The sequence below is a fragment of the Leptonychotes weddellii genome, chromosome 10 (assembly GCF_054177405.1).
Source record: "Leptonychotes weddellii isolate Sample4059 chromosome 10, ASM5417740v2, whole genome shotgun sequence".
Taxonomy (NCBI): domain Eukaryota; kingdom Metazoa; phylum Chordata; class Mammalia; order Carnivora; family Phocidae; genus Leptonychotes; species Leptonychotes weddellii.
This window is the reverse complement of record NC_138378.1, coordinates 7,089,128-7,104,575: the sequence shown is the minus strand read 5'-3', so window position 1 is coordinate 7,104,575 and position 15,448 is coordinate 7,089,128. Positions and strand designations below refer to the sequence as shown.

General features: G+C 39.5%; 1 protein-coding gene across 1 annotated transcript in view; it reads left to right on the top strand.

Annotated features, from left to right (window-relative positions):
* Positions 1 to 15,448, top strand: part of DOK5 (docking protein 5) — a 134,541-nt gene that overhangs the window by 69,844 nt on the left and 49,249 nt on the right. The window contains exons 3-4 of the mRNA XM_081832549.1: positions 14,939 to 15,053; positions 15,139 to 15,258. Of these exons, the coding sequence (XP_081688675.1) occupies positions 14,939 to 15,053; positions 15,139 to 15,258 (235 nt within the window). The remainder of the gene's footprint in view (positions 1 to 14,938; positions 15,054 to 15,138; positions 15,259 to 15,448) is intronic.

The window sequence follows — 15,448 nt, the reverse complement described above, 5'->3', positions numbered from 1 at the left end:
TTTCCCTCCTGCTATCTTCTTCCTTTTTTTTTTTTCTTAACATATATTGCATTATTTGTTTCAGAGGTACAGATCTGAGATTCAACAGTCTTGCACAATTCACAGCACTTACCAGAGCACATACTCTCCCCAATGACTATCACCCAGTCACCCCACTTTGTCGCCACTTATTGCCTGGTTGTCTGCTGGCCTCCCCAGACCTCACCTTCACCCTCAGGCCATGCTGCCATCCTTCCTGTGGCTAAGGCCACCATGTATGGGCAAGACAGCTGCTCACAGCTCAACTCCATGGGGTGGCCTTCTCATGGATTCCCATGTGAATGGCTCTCTGCCCCTACTTTAATGGGGAAGAAACAGACATAAAGGAAATACACAAGTAAAAGATACAGTATGTTGGTGTGACTGATAAACGCTAAGGAAGAAATTAAAGCAGGGAAAAGGGATAGGAAGTATGGAATGAGAGTTTGCAATTTCAAATAGAGTAATCAGAAATGGTGTTGTTGAGAAGATAGTATGTGAGGAGCTGGAGGTGGGGCAGAAGTGAGCCATGGAAGTATCTAAAGGAAGAGTGTTTCTGGGCAAAAGAAAAGCAAGTACCAAGTGTTCCTGCTTGAAGGGACTTGAAAAGTCTGTATAAATGAACTGGTCTTCAGTTGGGCTTTTAGTTTAAGGAAAACAATAAATTGTGCACTGCCTTTATTTTGGTAGAGTTGTGTCCCTTCAGTATAATGACCTCTAGCATTACAATAGACTATATTTGCAGAGTGATGTATAGGAATAGTCTGAAAGCTCCAAAGAACTGTCCATTAGATGAGCAGGACTTAGATGGATACTTCAGTGTGCAGCTTTATTTCTTCCAGCCATGGAAAGAAATCCATTTCTCTTAGAGGAACCCAGAATCTGTGGGAAGAAAACACAAGATTGGAATTTATCTTGAGAAAAGGGAATCAAAATTTGTTCAGACTGATTTTCGGACCATGCCATCCAACATAGTCACATGCTGGAGCCAAAAGGCACACCACCAACAAGGTAGCCTTCTGTCATTTTCTGTGTCGGTCCAGGAGAGGCAAGTTGGACCGCCTTCACCATCTGCCTTGAGTCTCTGATGAAAGAAGGTTGCCTCATTTCAGGCAGAAGATTTGACATCCCCATAAGATGGTGTGCAAGTGCCAATAAAGGCTTGAGAAGCAAAGAATCACCAATATCCCTTCTTAACAGGCATTAGAAGTATAACCTAAATGAACCCCCATATTCACCTGTGCATGGTTTTCTTAGATCCTAACTAACTATAGTGAGAACTTGCAGTTGTGCTAACACTTAGCTGGTTGTTCCCACAGAAATGCCTGGGAAGAGACTGATGATGGTGTCAGGTCACAAATGGCATGATTCTCTTTTCATATAAAGCTACCCAGTTGTGTACGGCAACTAACCTATTGGCAAATCGCAGTGAAAGAGTAAGGATGAGGATGCCCAAATGTATAAGGAGTGTACGGTAGGGACTTATATCAGCCAAACATCCGGAATAAATTCTAGATGGGTGAACTTGCTCACCTGATTAAATGCAGTAGTTACACAATTTTGAAATAATAGCTGAATAAGAATAGCGATTCTAGTAATATTTGTGATTTGTGTTTCCAGATTATTTTAATAAAAAGCGGTATGGGGGTGGGAACAGGAAAAGCATCCTCAGTCAATATTTATCTTGAAGCCCATAGGATATGGGCTTAGGGTGACAGACCAATTATTAAAAAGAATAGTATTTTTAAAATTTTTATGGAAATATAATTAACATACAGTGTTATATTAGTTTCAGTTGTACAATATAATGATTCAACAATTTTATACATTATTCTATACATCATGTGATCATCATGATAAAAAGAATAGCATTTTGTTGCAGGTAAGAGTCTTCAATGGATGCTAATTCCTGGGCAGGTGGTTGAGGAACAGAACATGATACCTAAGTGTCACCCAGCTTAAATACAAATACAAAAATTGCTATTTTATGATAGAAATGGTGGCTACCCCCAAGTGATCAAACTGCACCTCACCAATAGAGGGGCATTCTGACATTATGTATCTTCTGATACATGATGCGGTATGAAGCCCACCAGCATCCCTTCCAAAGTATTCTCAACAAAAATGTTATCTGAATCTCATCAACCTTTTAGGTGTAGCTTCCATTTCAGAAGACGTACAAGGGGTAGAAAAATTAAGGTCACCATGGAAAAACAAACATACCTAGGACATGGAATATTCTACATGAAAACTGACATGATCTTCTCAAAATGATAATATCATTTGTAAAATGTGGGGACTCTTCTAAATTTAAAGAGACTCAGATATGAGAAGAAATGCAATGCATGCATCTTTGTTGGATCTTAGATTGGGTGGTGGCGGAGGGATGTGGGCACAGCTCTAAAAGACATTTTGGGGACTTTTAGGGAGCTTTGAAGATGGGCTGGAAATTAGGTAATACAAGGAGTTAGTTGTGAAAATGGCACTGAGGTGATGTGGATTATCCCTGGTGTTTGTAAATACTGTTTGCAAAGTTGTAGGGTTGATGTGTGTTTCTGTATATAATTTACTTTCAAATACTTCAACCCAAACCAAGTGTGTATGCAAGTGTGCGTGCACACACACACACACACACCCTCACATATTTAAATATAAAAAGAGATGAAGCAAACTAAGTAAAGGTGGCAAAATGTTGATAATTGTGGATTCTAGGTGATGGAGCCCATTGTATTATTCTTTTAGCTTTTCTGTGTTGGAAATCTTCACAATAAAATTTTGGAAAAGAAAATGATGAACACAAAATGCCCTGAGCAAAAGCAAAGGGCAAAAGACAAAGAAAATTTTTGTTTTAAAAAACAAAACAAAAGCAGGGGCGCCTGGGTGGCTCAGTTGGTTAAGCGACTGCCTTCGGCTCAGGTCATGATCCTGGAGTCCCTGGATCGAGTCCCGCATCGGGCTCCCTGCTCGGCAGGGAGTCTGCTTCTCCCTCTGACCCTCCCCCCTCTCATGTGCTTTCTCTCATTCTCTCTCTCAAATAAATAAATAAAATCTTAAAAATAAAATAAAATAAAAATAAAAAACAAAACAAAAGGGATGGAAAGAATAAAAAAGGACTGGGGCTCCTGGGTGGCTCAGTCAGCTAAGTGTCTGACTCTTGATTTCAGTTCAGGTCATGATCTCAGGGTCATGAGATAGAACCCCATGATGGGCTCTGCATTCAGCATGGAGTCAGCTTGAGATTCTCTCTCTCTTCCTCTCCCTCTGCCCCTCCCCTGCTCATCTCTAAATAAATAAATAAAATCTTTAAAAAAAAAAGAATAAAAAAAGGACTGAACTAATTCCCAAAATGTCAATCATAAGAATTTAAATTACTTTAATTACCAAAAGACAATGGATTAGATTAGATAAAAATGTAATATTCCAACTATATGTTTCTTAAAATCACTTATATATTTCTACCAGAGCTACATCTAAAATGAAAGCAAGCCAAAAATTTAAAAACCAAATGGTCATTCACACAGTGGAGTACCATACAGAAACCAAAACCTCTTATATATGAGACAACATGGAAGAATCTCACAGAGGTGAGGTTGGGTGAAAGAATGCAAGACGTGGAAAAATACATATGATGTTATTCCATTTATAAAAAGTTTTTTAAAAGAACTAACCACAATAGAGATCAGAGTAGTGAATCTTATTTGTGGGCAGCTCTGACCCAGGAGGTGGTGATAGTGACTAAAATGTTTTTTATGACTCAGGATGCATGGTGGTTACACAGATGTGTATGCACGTAAAGATGCACTGGGCTGTCTTCTCAAGATTTCTGTCCTTTTCTGTGTGTGTGATCCCTAGGACCTGTACATAAATTCCTGCTCTGGGTGTCTCAAGCAGAATTGCACTGAGCAGTAGCCCAAGTTATAAAACAGGGTGCTGTATGTACCCACAGAAAAGCAAGTGGTTTTTGAAAAGCTGAGTTTTCTTCAACACTTTAAGGTCCAAGTAGGAAAAGATGAGTTTAGTTCAGACTGTCTTCTTTTAATTTAACAAATACTTTATTTTTACTTAGGGACACCGTGTAAGATTTCTTCTGAAAAATTTTAAAAAGCAACTGATTTGACTACCAAGTAAAACTGATAACCAATATCCTAGTAACTCATAATGTATTTGACTAGGAAATCTGTTCTGCTTTGTACAAAAAGCAACATTATTGTACAGCGAGATTTGAGAGGAAATCTCTATGAAAATTCCTGGCCAAAAGAAAATCGAACAGAGGGTATATTAACCAACTTCTGCTGTGGCAACAGTTCCAAAATTTTAGTAGCCTATAGCGACACGTTTTTGTCTCGTGCCCTTGTTACATGAGGGGTCTGGGTTGGCTGTGGGTGGACTGAGCACAGCTGGATTAATTTCACTCAGTTGAGATCCATCTGTCTGTACATTCAGAGATCCAGGAAGGTGGGGAACATTACTCTCATAGTGGAAGGTTGAAGCTCAAGGAGGGCAGAACTGACCTAATTATGCATGCATTTACAGCATCTACTTGGACATGGCCTATCAGGTCATGTCCTGTTGGCCAAAGTCAGTTGCATGGCTAAGTCCAAACTCATTAGTAAAGAATCAGAAGGCTTGGGAGAGAATGGATGATTATGAAAAAATAACTCAATAAATGGTAGAAAATGAAGATTACTATGAGGGGCAGAATTTACCTTTGGTCTTATTTTAAATTCCTCCAAATCCTAGAGACAGAATCATTTTGCCAAGTCTTACCATCGCTTAATCTGTTCCAACCTCCATGCTTAGAAGCATACTTTATGCATCAGAGAACTTCCTATTTAGTGTTCATTATCTTTTACCAGCAGAATTTTTAAGAAGCTACTATCTTCTGTGAATTTTTAATTAGTCCATGATAATTTCTGTCAGAAAGAAATGGCCCCAGGATAAGCCTGGCACTAAGTGGGGCTCTTGAAAGTAAACATAACAATTTCTAGAGAAAAATCAAGCATTTCAAAGGTGCTAATATCAACATTTTCAGTAAGCCATACAGATATTTCCAGTCTTCTTTGATAGCAACATGTTTTTTAGCTTCATTTCAAGAGAAAAATCTCTGGAGTCAGTAAGCTTAAATACATCCTAGTAAATGAAAAGCAAGCTCGAAACTGAGAGGTCACAGGTTAATTTGAAAAGGTAACCAGACTGGTAGCAGCCCCCCAAATAAACAGAAGTTATTTCGATTGTCTAACTTGGGATCTGCTATTGTTTTAGCATGGAAAGTATATAAAAGGGTAGATAAAAATATTTAAAGTCTATTTATATACCTTTATTTATTTATTTATTTATTTATTTATTTATTTATTTATTTATTTATTTAACAGAGAGAGACACAGCGAGAGAGGGGAACACAAGCAGGGGGAGTGGGAGAGGGAGAAGCAGGCTTCCCGCCGAGCAGAGAGCCCGATGCGGAGCTCGATCCCAGGATCCCGGAACCATGACCTGAGCCGAAGGCAGACGCTTAATGACTGAGCCACCCAGGCGCCCCTATATAACATTTTTAATCACAAAATTCAACTTCTTTTCTGCTATCAAAACTCTTCTGTTAGAGATGAAAAAGTATATCTCACCTAACTTTAGACCTCTCTTTGGAATAGTTCTTTCATCCTTTAAATCATATTTCTCAGAGATATTTCAGATTTTGATCATGAGGCTTGAAATACTTTATTGTCTTTCTCACTCAGGAAATGCATTCAATGAAATGGGCAAAAAAGGCAAAAGGAAAACAGATGATGCTATTCAGATGGGTGACCTTTGGGATCTCAAGTGGGAGCCAAGCCTTTACCAAGTTTCTATCGCAATCTTTGTCATGCTTCTACCAAGCCAATGAGAGTCCTTCTGGGTGACTCTAGGACCTTTAGGTCAATTGATTCACCTGGACTGTTGATTCAGTAGAAAATGAAATGAAATGAAATGAAACTCAGTTTCATAATACTATTATTAGATCAGTAGTAGTAGGTTTATGGTGTTTTTCTTAATTTTCAGTCATTTGTTATTTATTCATTAATGTTTGTTGTCACAGTAACACCTCTACTCATATTTACTTAATCGTTTGCTTTAAATCAGCTCACTTCTCTATTTAAGTAAATTCACCATAAGAGCAAATTTTCTTACTACCGTCAGTAGAAGACCAGTATCTACTGCCATGAACAGGAATTAACATTTAAAAAGAAATACAATGGAAAGAAAATAATGTTAAGTTCTAACTACTTTTTGCTACAGAAATCTTTTTTTTAATGTGGTAAAAAATGCATAGCGTGAAATCTACCCCCTTAGTAACTTTTTAAGTATATAGTACAGTATTGTTAATTACATGCCCACTGTTGTACAGCAGATTTCTATAGCTTTTTCACCTTGTATGATTGAAACCCTGTACCCATTGAACAGCTACGTCTGCCTTCCCCCTCTCCCCATCCTCTGGCAACCACCATTCTGGTATCTGCTTCTGATTTTCACCACTGTGGATACCTTGTATAAGTGGAATCATGCAGTGTTTGCCCCTCTATGACCAGCTTATTTCACATAGCATAATGTCCTCCAGGTTCATCCATATTGTCACAAATGGTAAAATTTCCTTCTTTTTTTAAGCCTGAATAATATTCTATAGTATGCATATACCATATTTCTTGACTTATTTATCCATGGATATTTAGGTTGTTTCCATATCTTAGCTATTGTGAATAATGTTGCTATGAACATGGGAGAGCAAATACCTCTTTGAGATCCTGTTTTTATATATTTGGATATACAATATACTCAGAAGTGGGATTGCTTCATCACGTGAGAGTTCTATTTTTAATTTTTTGAGGAACCTCCATCCTGTTTTCCATAGTGGCTACACCGTTTTACATTTCCACCAACAATTCACGAAACTTTCAATTTCCCTTCTGCTTTTTATTTTTTTTTCTTTAAATAATGGCCATTCTAACATGTGAGAAGTGATATACCTCATTGTGTTTTGATTTGCATTTCCCTGAAGATTAGTGATTTTTAACAACTTTTCATATACCTGTTGGCAGTTTCTAGGTCTTTGGACAAATATCTATTCAAATCATTTGCTCATTTTTTTTTTTAAAGATTTTATTTATTTATTTGAGAGAGAGAATGAGATAGAGAGAGAGAGCATGAGACAGGGGAGGGTCAGAGGGAGAAGCAGACTCCCTGCCGAGCAGGGAGCCCGATGCGGGACTCGATCCAGGGACTCCAGGATCATGACCTGAGCCGAAGGCAGTCGCTCAACCAACTGAGCCACCCAGACGCCCCATTTGCTCATTTTTTTAATTGGGTTGCTTTTTAGCTGTTGAGTTGTAGGGGTTCCATATATATTTTGGGTATTAAGCCCTTACCGGATACATGGTTTGCATATATTTTCACCCATTCTTTAGGTTGCTTTTCACTCTGTTGATTGTTTTCTTTGCTGCATGGAAGTTTTTTTGTTTGTTTTGTCCCACTTGTCAATTTTTCGGGGTTATTGCCTGTGCTTTCGGTGCCAGATCTGATAAATCATTGCCAAGGCCAATGTTAAGAAACTTTTTTCTGCTATGTTTTCTTTAGAAGTTTATGCTTTTAAGACCTACATTTAAGCCTTTAATCAATTTTCAGTCAATTTTTGCGTAAGATGAGAGCCCAGCTGCATACTTTCGCATGTGGATATCCAGTTTCCCAACTCCATTGGTTGAAGAAACTCTCCTTTCCCCATTGTGTATTTTTGGCATAGATTCAACAGTTTATTTCTGAGCTCTCTATTTTATTCCATCTGTCTGTATGTCCGTCTTTGTGCCAGTACCATCCTGTTTTGATTACTGTAGCTTTGTAATATGTTTTGAAGTTTAGGAAGTGTGAAGCCTTCGGTTTCATTCTTCCTCAAGACCATTAGACTATGTATTCAGGGTCCTTTGTGGTTCTATATGAATTTTACGATGGCCTTTTTATATCTGCAAATAGTGCATTGGGATTTTGAAAGAGATTGCATTGAATTTGTAGATAACTTTAAGTAGTATGGAAATTTTATCTTATTTTATTTACTTGTTTTTTTAAAGATTTATTTATTTATTTTAGAGAGAGAGAGTGTGCATGAGTGGGGGGGGCTCAGAGGGGCAGAAGGAGAGGGAGAGAGAAAATATCAAGCAGACTCTCGCTGAGCATGAAGCCTGACCCTGGGCTTGATCTCACGATGCTGGGATCATGACCTGAGCCGAAATCAAGAGTCAGACACTTAACTGACTGAGCCACCCAGGCACCCCAAATGTGGACATTTTAACAATATTAAGTCTTTCAGTGCATGAACGAGGGATGTCTTCTCATTTATTTGTAGCTTATTTAACTTTTTTCAGCATTGTTTTGTAGTTTTCAGTGCAAAAATTTTTTTCTTCCTTGGTTACATTTATTCATAAGTATTTTATTCTTTTTAGTGTTATTGTAAATGGGATTGTTTTCTTATATTTCTTTTTGAGATTGTTCACTGTCAGTATATAGAAACATAATTGATTTTTGTGTCATTTTGTATCTGGCAACTCTACTGAATTCATATATTAGTTCTAACAGGTGTGTGTGTTGGGGAGGGGAGAGATCTTTAGGGTTTTCTACATGCAGGATTATGTCATCTGCAAACAGATAATTTTACTTCTTCTTTTCCAATCTGGATGCATATAGTAAAAAGCAATTAAACAAAGAGACAATAGAAGCCTACCCAGACCCTTAGTCCTCCTCACTACATATACATACAAGAATATGGAGAGATCTTTAGGGCTTTCTACATGCAGAATTATGTCATCTGCAAACAGATAATTTTACTTCTTCTTTTCCAATCTGGATGCATATAGTAAAAAGCAATTAAACAAAGGGACAATAGAAGCCTACCCAGACCCTTAGTCCTCCTCACTACATATACATACAAGAATATGTATGTGTGCAAGAATGCATGTATAAACATTATTTTTATAGAAATGGGAATAAATTATATCTCCCATAGTGGTTTAACAAAACTATTTCTGTTTTGAATATGGTGTTTTAACATTTTATATTTTAAATTGTATTTTGGCTTAATAAAGTGTACTGTATGGATTTAACTTGTGATACTCTAACAATGAGAGTGGCTCTCAAAGTAATACATAAATCCCAATAATGAATTAAGCCCTTGCTTTGTTAAGATATGCAGGGAATAATTCCAGGTAACTGAGTACTGAGATAACATTCTGATCTCAAACATGCAATTCTTTTGTTCATGCATTGTTTTCCTCTGACTGGATAATTTCAAAGGACTTGTCTTCAAGTTTTCTGGTTCTTTCTTCTGCTTGATCAAATCTGTTCTGAACCCTGCTAGTGAATTTTCAATTCAGCTATTGTATTCTTCAGCTCAAGACTGGTTCTTTCCCTATACAAAACTAGTCCACAAAGTCTGAGAGACTGGCTGTTTTTTCAAATGTGTGGATCCCAACACAAACTTTCAAGGAATATGAAGAAACAGAAAACATAGCTCAATCAAAGTAACAAAATAAATCTTTAGAAAATGACCCTAAAGAATTGGAAGTATATGAATTACCTGAGAAAGAATTTGAGATCATCATCATGAAGATGCCTCAATGAGTTCAGGAAAACAAATTTTGGCCAGATTAAAGGGGGGGAAAAAATGAAAAAGCTTAGAGATATTGATCTCCTTAGGTCCCCTGACTTTTCATGAGCTGCATAGCCTTATGGGGAATGTGGGCAGGGAGATGCCTGGGGGAGAAGGGGGACTACAGAGAAGGCTTATCCTTAAGTGCACATGTCAAGGGCAGGAGGTCAAATGTTCAAACCTATAAGCAAACTTCATCCTTGCCAAACAAGTAAATTCCTTTCTCAGAGACTTTGTACTTTCTCTTACCTGTGGCTGGAGTGGCTGGGCCCAGCTATTCATATGATTCACTTTTTTAGATCTTTTTGTCTCTGCTCAAATGATCCCTTCTCTGAAAGGGCATCCTTACCCCCTTATGTAAAATAGCAGAATCTCCTGAGCCCCCTGAAATCCTTTTTCACACCTTTGTTTGTCCTCATAGCACTTCCTTATCCCTGCCTGGTAAAATAGTTCTTTGCTTATTTCCTCCCTTTAAATAAGAATAAACAAAAAATAAATAAATATGAATAAACAATGAGTTTAAAAAATTTGATGAGTGAATGGATTCCAGGAAGATTCTTGAAGAGGAAATGTGGCTCTCCTATAATTGTGTTTAAGTCACTCCCTCCTGATGCTGTTAACACCTTGAAGAAATTTTTACATTTTATTTGTGAATCTCTACACAAAGATGGTATAATTCATGTAGAGTTTAGGGTGTAGCTTTTCTCTTACACTGTGAAAGAAAAATAAAATCTCTGACTACAGAGGCTCAGGAGGGAGTTTTCTTAAAAAGTTTTGAACTTGGTGGGAAATAACTTCGGATCTGAGACCTAAGGAAAAGACAAGAAATTCAAACTGAAGGTGACCTGAAGGTATTGCCTGCCCGTGGTCCTGAAAGCTCATCTTCTTTGAGGTCGTATTGAGGATCCAAAGCAGTCACTTTTTTAAAAAATTTAATTAATTAATTAATTAATTAGACAGAGAGAGACACAGCAAGATAGGGAACACAAGCAGGAGGAGTGGGAGAGGGAGAAACAGGCTTCCCGCTGAGCAGGGAGCCTAATGCGGGCCTCGATCCCAGGACCCTGGGATCATGACCTGAGCCGAAGGCAGATGCTTAACCAACTGAGCCACTCACGTGCCCCTGATGCAGTCACCTTTGATGATCAGATACACTTATTAGCCCCCATTTAAAATAACATTCATATTACACATGAACCTGAGACCTTATCAAAATCTATGCTTCAAAAGTGACTCTTTAGGGGCAAATTATGTCTTTGTGAAAAGGAATGTTGAAAGGATGTCTGGGTGGCTCAGTCAGTTAGGCATCTGCGTTCAGCTCAGGTCATGATCCCAGGGTCCTGGAATGAAGTCCAGCATTGGGCTCCCTGCTCAGCGGGGAGCCTGCTTCTCCCTCTGTCTGCTGCTCCCCCTTGTGCTCTCTTCTCTCTCTTTCTGACAAGTAAATAAAATCTTAAAAAAAAAAGGAATATTAAAAAAATATATTCTGCTTTTGGTTTTCTCATTTACAAAATGGAGCAATGGTGGAAATAAATCTGCCTTACACAGGTTTTAAAGTGACTTATAAATATACCTGCAAATATTCTCATAATTTTCACTTTAGCATGTATTTTGAGGAAGGCTCTACTATGGATTAGCATAGATTGCAATTCTTTTGAAAGTAAGGAGTATGTATGTGGGTGGTGGGGGGTGGGGATGTGGGCAGGCATGAGCTCATTGAGATGTGGTTCTGAACTGGGGGCAGAAACTGCGTTAGAACCTGCTAGCCCTTTGACACATCAAACATAATCCTGCCTGCTCTGTGAACACTCACCTTCTCCGAGCCGGGGGTGTTGGGTTGCTTATTCTCTAAACCAATTTCCCAAATGGGTAATTGTGTTCTGACTCATGCAATTCACCCTACATTTTCTGACCCTTTCAGGTGACGTTCCTTCCTCTTTACCTTTAATGGATGTGTAATGAAATGACATATTTCAAAGTCATTGCTGTGCTTCAGGTTAGGGTGGACTACTTTTATATAATGTCTCAGTAGAGGGTCAGAATAAAGCCTGGGGCACTCACGCCCTACTTCACCTGCCCCCCTCAATCCCCCGCCCCTCCTCTACACCAGCGAAAACAAAGAAGTCCTCAAATATGTGATGACTTTCCAGGCTGAAGATTCTATGGGCTGAAAGGACTTAGAGTCAGTCCTTAGTATTTTAGATGGGTGAAGAGCACAGGCATTGGGGTCAGTTTGCCTCACTCAGAACTTGGTTCTGCCATTTTTTTGCTGTGACCTTGAGTGCATGACTTTGACCTTTCTCATCTACAGCTACTTCAGCTGGAAAATAACTGATAGTAATATCTGTGTTGCAGGGTGTTTATGAAGATCAAATGAGACACATTATGTAAGACTAGTCTAAGCACAGCATGTGGTATATGGAGCAGGCTCAATAAATGTTGGCTCTCAGATGATTGTCATTGATTCGGTCCATCAGTCATTGATAGGTGACTCACGTCTAGCTGGGTGCTGGAGAGATCGATGGATTAATTATAATCACAGATAATAGAACAAAGCTTCATACAGCATACATGGGAACAGAGAGAAGGCAACGAGTACTTCACACAGAGGTCAGGGCAAGTATCCCCAAGGAAGTGGGCCTTGCAGGAAAAGTGAAATTTCCCTGGAGAAAGAGGCATTCACCTTGGAGAGGCCCTGTGCAAGTAAATTTGTGGGTGTGTTTGGTCTTCTGTTCATCAATTCACATATATTCATTGAGTTCCCACTATGTGGCAGGCTCTGTATTAGATTCAGGGGACACAGTGGTGAGCAAAAACCTAGGGAATTTTCATTCTAGAGGCAAGACAGGCACTAAACCATGGCCTATATGGCCATCAGAGGGCGTGAGGGCAAAGATGTCATTAGAAGATAGAGCCTGGAGACTCTGATTAGATGGAGGGATAGGGGGTGTCCAGTAGGGCTCTGCAGGTAACTGCAATTTGAACTAAGACCCATAAGGTGGGTGTAAGCGAAGTAAGGAGAGTGTAGGGAAGGCTCTGTGCCAGGAGAATCATGGTGCCTTCTGGGGCCTGAACAAAAGCCAGTGTGGCTGGAACTTATGACTCATGTGGAAGGTGTAAGAGAGGAGGCTGGTAAGATAGCTTAAGGAAGACTACAGAGGGCCTTGATGGTCATCCTAAGGGCTTGGCTGCTTGTCCCAAGTGCAATGAGAAGTCACTGCAGTGTTCTGTTTTATGCACAGAAATGCTGGTATCAGACTTATGTTTGAAAATATCTTCTGGATGCTGTGTTTACAGTGAATTAATGAGGTTACATGGAAGTGGAGAGACCAATAAATAGTTGGATTGGGATATTGGCACAAAAATACATAGACAAAAAATAAACAGTTGCAGGGTGCCTGGATGGCTCAGTCAGTTAAGCATCTGACTCTTGATTTCAGCGCAGGTCATAATCTCAGGGTCTTGAGATTGAGCCGCATGTCAGGCTCTGTGCTTAGCGCAGAGTCTGCTTGAGATTCTTTTTCTCCCTCTGCCCCTTCCTCTTCTTGCAGTCTCCTTCTCTCTAAAATAAATAAATACATAAATAAAATCTTCAAAAAATCAACAGTTGCATCTGGTAAACTCTGAGGGATTTGGAGTAGCTAGAGAATAAAGTCGGTGGTGTCAAGCTACTAAAGTTACCTACTAAGGTAGGTAGTGCTTTAGCCAGCTTTGGGGGGACACTGATGTCTTAGTCCACTTGGACTGCCATAAAAAAATACCGTATACTGGGTAGCTTTTAAACCACAGAAATGTAATTCTCATAGTTCTAGAGTCTGGGAAGTCCAAGGTCAAGGCACCAGCAGATTTTGTGTCTGGTGAGAACTTGCTTTCTGGTTCATAGGAGGCATCTTCTTGCTGTGTCCTCCCGTGGTGAAGGCAGGAGGTAGTGTGCTGGGGTCTCTTTTATAAGGACACTAATCCTGTTCAGTAGGGCTCCACCCTCAAGACCTATCACCCTCCAAAAGTCCCATCTCTTAATACCATCACCTTGAAGGGTAGGATTTCAACATATATATTTGGGGAGCCACAAACATTTGGTCAGTAACAACTGTTAAGATATTTTATGCCAAGAAATTTGCATTTATACCAGAAAGAGAGCCAATGGAGGTTAAGAAGTTGGGGAATGAAATAATCAGGTTAGGGTATGTGTGGAGGATATTGACTTCTCTCCTCCCCTATTTCTTGAACCAGGCATTCCTTAAATCTAGAATAAGATGAGAGATAGTGCTAAAGGCAAAGACTGATGGGAGATATATTCCTTTAAATAACACAAAAGAGATATACTAAGGGGAGGTTAAATTTGTTAATGTGCATTATTTGTCTTGTAAATACCCTGAGGTCACCAGTGCCTTCTCTCACGCAACCAGTCATCACAACCCTTGAATGCAGCAGGGGATCTGGGTGTAACTGGAGGAGGGACAGCCATTTTGGAAATACCGTAAGCCAATACCCTTAGCGGGAGGGGAGTAGTTTATAAAAGTGTTAACGTTATGGAAGTTTATAACAGGGACCAAGTGACTGTGGGTTAGAGGAAGGAAAGAGAGCATGTCTAATGGGGAAAGCTTTCCCTATTGGGAAGAAAAAGGTGATGCCATGCAGACTCTAAAACAGAGGCCCTGTAAACCACTGAGAAGCTGGGAGTAAGCCAGAGAGTGGGGAAGCATGGGACAAAGCCACTGTCCGTCTTGGAATATAGGACTTGAACCCCGAGTAGAGGGGCATTTTGGGGACTTCTGACACTCCATTCCTGATTATTGAAGAGTGAGATGACACAGTTATGAATTGATGGTCACCATTCCCTTCCTTTCTCGGGGTGGATGGGTGTAAGTTACCTTCACTGGGAGTACCCTGAGGGGTTAGAGTATTTGAAAGGCTTTCCACGGAGATGGGGATATAGTTCTGAGAACTATTCACTGGGGAGAATCTTCTGGGAGATAAAAACACCAAAACGAGCTTTCTATCTCTGTGAAGTTTTGAGTTCATGCCACCTAATATGCTTCAGAAAATATAAAAAGGAAGGTAATTCACTGGCATTCCTTGCTATGTATTAAGGATAACACAGAAATAATTTGCAGCTTTCAAAAATGCACTTTTCGGTCAAGTGGTGTTCATGTGTGGTGTGCCTTCCACTTACTGTGCCTTCCCTTAGTGTGGTGGTGTTGACTGGGCGTGTTCGTTCAGGGAGTGTGATCAGATTTGCAATTGTTCATTTTTCAGGTTACAGAGCTCAACAACGTGAAGAACGTAGCTCGGTTGCCAAAGAGCACCAAGAAACATGCCATAGGGATTTATTTCAATGATGATACCTCCAAGACCTTTGCTTGTGAATCAGGTTCGTCCAAGGCAGGGAGGGCTTTTGCTTTTAGCTTTTAAGCAGGCGCTGGGCATGCATGTTAATCTTTTGGACATTTCCACAGATCTTGAGGCCGATGAATGGTGCAAAGTACTCCAGATGGAGTGTGTGGGCACACGGATCAATGACATCAGCCTCGGAGAGCCTGACTTATTGGCTACTGGGGTTGAGAGAGAACAGAGTGGTATGTAAAGAAAATTCTCTCCTTTGCTCTCTTGAACACTGTTTTTGTCCCACCATAAGACATCTTCATTATGTGACATTTTTGAAGTTACAAAAATTTATAAGGAAGTAAAAAGAACCTTTTAGTTGACCCAGATCCTATGTTACTATTTCAATGTGTTTCTTTTCTTAATGTGTTTTCAATGCACAAA